This window comes from Austrofundulus limnaeus, unplaced genomic scaffold (assembly GCF_001266775.1).
Source record: "Austrofundulus limnaeus strain Quisiro unplaced genomic scaffold, Austrofundulus_limnaeus-1.0 Scaffold401, whole genome shotgun sequence".
NCBI classification, from domain to species: domain Eukaryota; kingdom Metazoa; phylum Chordata; class Actinopteri; order Cyprinodontiformes; family Rivulidae; genus Austrofundulus; species Austrofundulus limnaeus.
In genome coordinates this window covers 284,235-286,385 of record NW_013952803.1, presented here as the reverse complement: position 1 = coordinate 286,385, position 2,151 = coordinate 284,235, and the positions used below count along the sequence as shown (strand labels likewise).

The window sequence follows — 2,151 nt, the reverse complement described above, 5'->3', positions numbered from 1 at the left end:
TGAGGGGACAGTCAGTGAGGGGACAGTCAGTGAGGGGACAGTCAGAGCGCTGCAGGGAGGAAATCAGACAGACAGTTCGGAGTTTTCCTCATGAGTTGTTGGGACAGCTACAGGTTTTTTGGGTGTTTTGTTAAAACACGGATGGTGCGTTTAAGTTTCCTGTTATTTTTGGGAGCTACAGGTAAAGTCTTGACGAGTTTGTCGCGGGTCTGGGGGAGTTTCAGCCCCCACCCCTTCTCCTCCTCCTCTCTGTCTCTCTCTCTCTTTCTCTCTCTCTCCCTCCCTCCGCAGCGAAATCCAGGCTCTAGTGCTCCCGACACTTCAGCAGCCGCGTTCTGCTTTGAAGCGTTTCTTTAGSAAYGAGCTCTCACGCTAAAGCGAGAGTTGACTCCTCTCACACTAAGAAAACAGGAGGGGAGGGGTCAGCTGAGCTCCTGTGCAGCGGAGCACAGAGAGGGAGAGAGATACACGAAGTAAACAAACAAGCAGGAAAATTAAACTTATCGCCGTCTTTTTTTTACCGACCTCAAAAAAAGTTATCGTGCAATTAATTGATTTATTGTCTATCGCGACAGGCCTAATTCCCACCCCTAGTTATTTGTGATTGGTTGGAACTTAAGGTGCATGTTTAAAGGCAGTGATTGTGTAGAATGGTACCAACAATTTTATCTGTAGCCAGACAGATAACATTTTAAAGTTTTATTTTAAACATGCGGTTAAAATAACTTTTGTTTTTGTAACTTCCTGTGAATCATAATGTTTTATAATATTAAAATATATTAATTAATATAAACTCAGTTTTTTTTATCATAATCCTCAGTTTGAACTTTTCTGTTTATTTTTTATATTGGAAATGAGGGTTTTAGAACTTGTTAATAGTGTGTTTTTACCTGTGTGTCATTGTTTTACTGTTGTGTCTTCAGATATCGTTCTGCCTCAGCCACTTTGGATGACATTACCCACTCTGAAGCGTGAGTTAATCCTTTTCTTTTTGTACTGTTTTGCTTTGTAGCTGAGCTGAGGTTCTTTAGGTTTGAATTTCTTTTGGGGAGTTTGTTCTTTTGGCTTTTTGCTGTTGAAGCTTTTATTTTTTTTTCTTGCATTTCTCTTGCTCCTCGGATGTTGGGCTTGTTTAAAAAAAACTAGCAATTTCCCCGCAAGGCTCTACATTCAGATCTAAGGCTACGGTCACACTGCAAGTTTTAATGCTCAATTCAGACTTTTTTTTCTTCGCTCACATTTTAAGTGAAACACAACCTCCATCAGACTCCACTGTGAACCGTTCTGTGGGGATCCACATGTGCAGAAGAAGACAGGACGTCACTCGTCTTCTGTATATTTAAGAAAGTAAAAATGGATGCTACATGTCAGCATGTGTGCATCAGTTCAGAAGTAGTGTAATCAGAACCAGTTAAACACTTATCTGACATGCTTGTTTGGTTCAGTGTTTACATTTGAACTGGTATCAGTCCCATCCCATTAGTACCTATACGGTCCGACGCTAACGTTAGTATTGTATAATGCTGTGGATTCTCAGTCTTCTAAGACATGGCAAATTAAAAGAACCAGGACGAATCAACTTGACTTCTGTTCTGTAGCTTCAGATGTGCCACGTTTCAAGATATAAACTGCACAAGGTTATTATCATTATTATGACCTGAATCGATCCACTTACCCCCACCTCAGTGACTTTCAACCTGAGCGTTCAGACTGAGGTTAATTTGGAAAAACATCAGATATATATAATTTAGTACGTCAAAGGAAAATGACCTGGGTCGGATTTGAAAAAAAAAATTGGGTTTGTCATGTTCAGACTATCAAGAAAAATAATTTTGATATGGGTTAAATAGATGCAAAAATAACAGATTTGCCTGAAGTGTGAATGTAACCTCTGTCAACAGAGCTGCTGTCAGTTCAGGTGCTGGATTTTTCCTTTGCATTTTTGTGTTTGAGGTTCCAGGAAGAGTTTGTTATAGGTGGTGGAAGCCATTGATTGTTTTATTTTATTTTTTAATTGAAGCTGAGTTGAGCTTTTATTTAAAATTATTTCAAAAAATGTCATTCTCCTCATGAACAAACAAAAATAAAAAAAAATCGTTAGGTTCTCTGCACAGGTTCTTCTAGGAACCTGTCCAGAGGACCTACTTAATT

General features: G+C 39.2%; 1 protein-coding gene across 7 annotated transcripts in view; it reads left to right on the top strand.

The window, feature by feature from the left end:
• The window catches only part of LOC106528734 (tumor protein D54), a 43,972-nt gene that overhangs the window by 28,369 nt on the left and 13,452 nt on the right, over nt 1–2,151 (top strand). For 3 of the 7 annotated variants that reach the window (XM_014023972.1, XM_014023971.1, XM_014023976.1), the window contains exon 4: nt 924–971. The exons of the other annotated variants lie outside the window; for them this stretch is intronic. In XM_014023972.1, the coding sequence (XP_013879426.1) occupies nt 924–971 (48 nt within the window). The remainder of the gene's footprint in view (nt 1–923; nt 972–2,151) is intronic. 7 annotated transcript variants of the gene reach the window in all.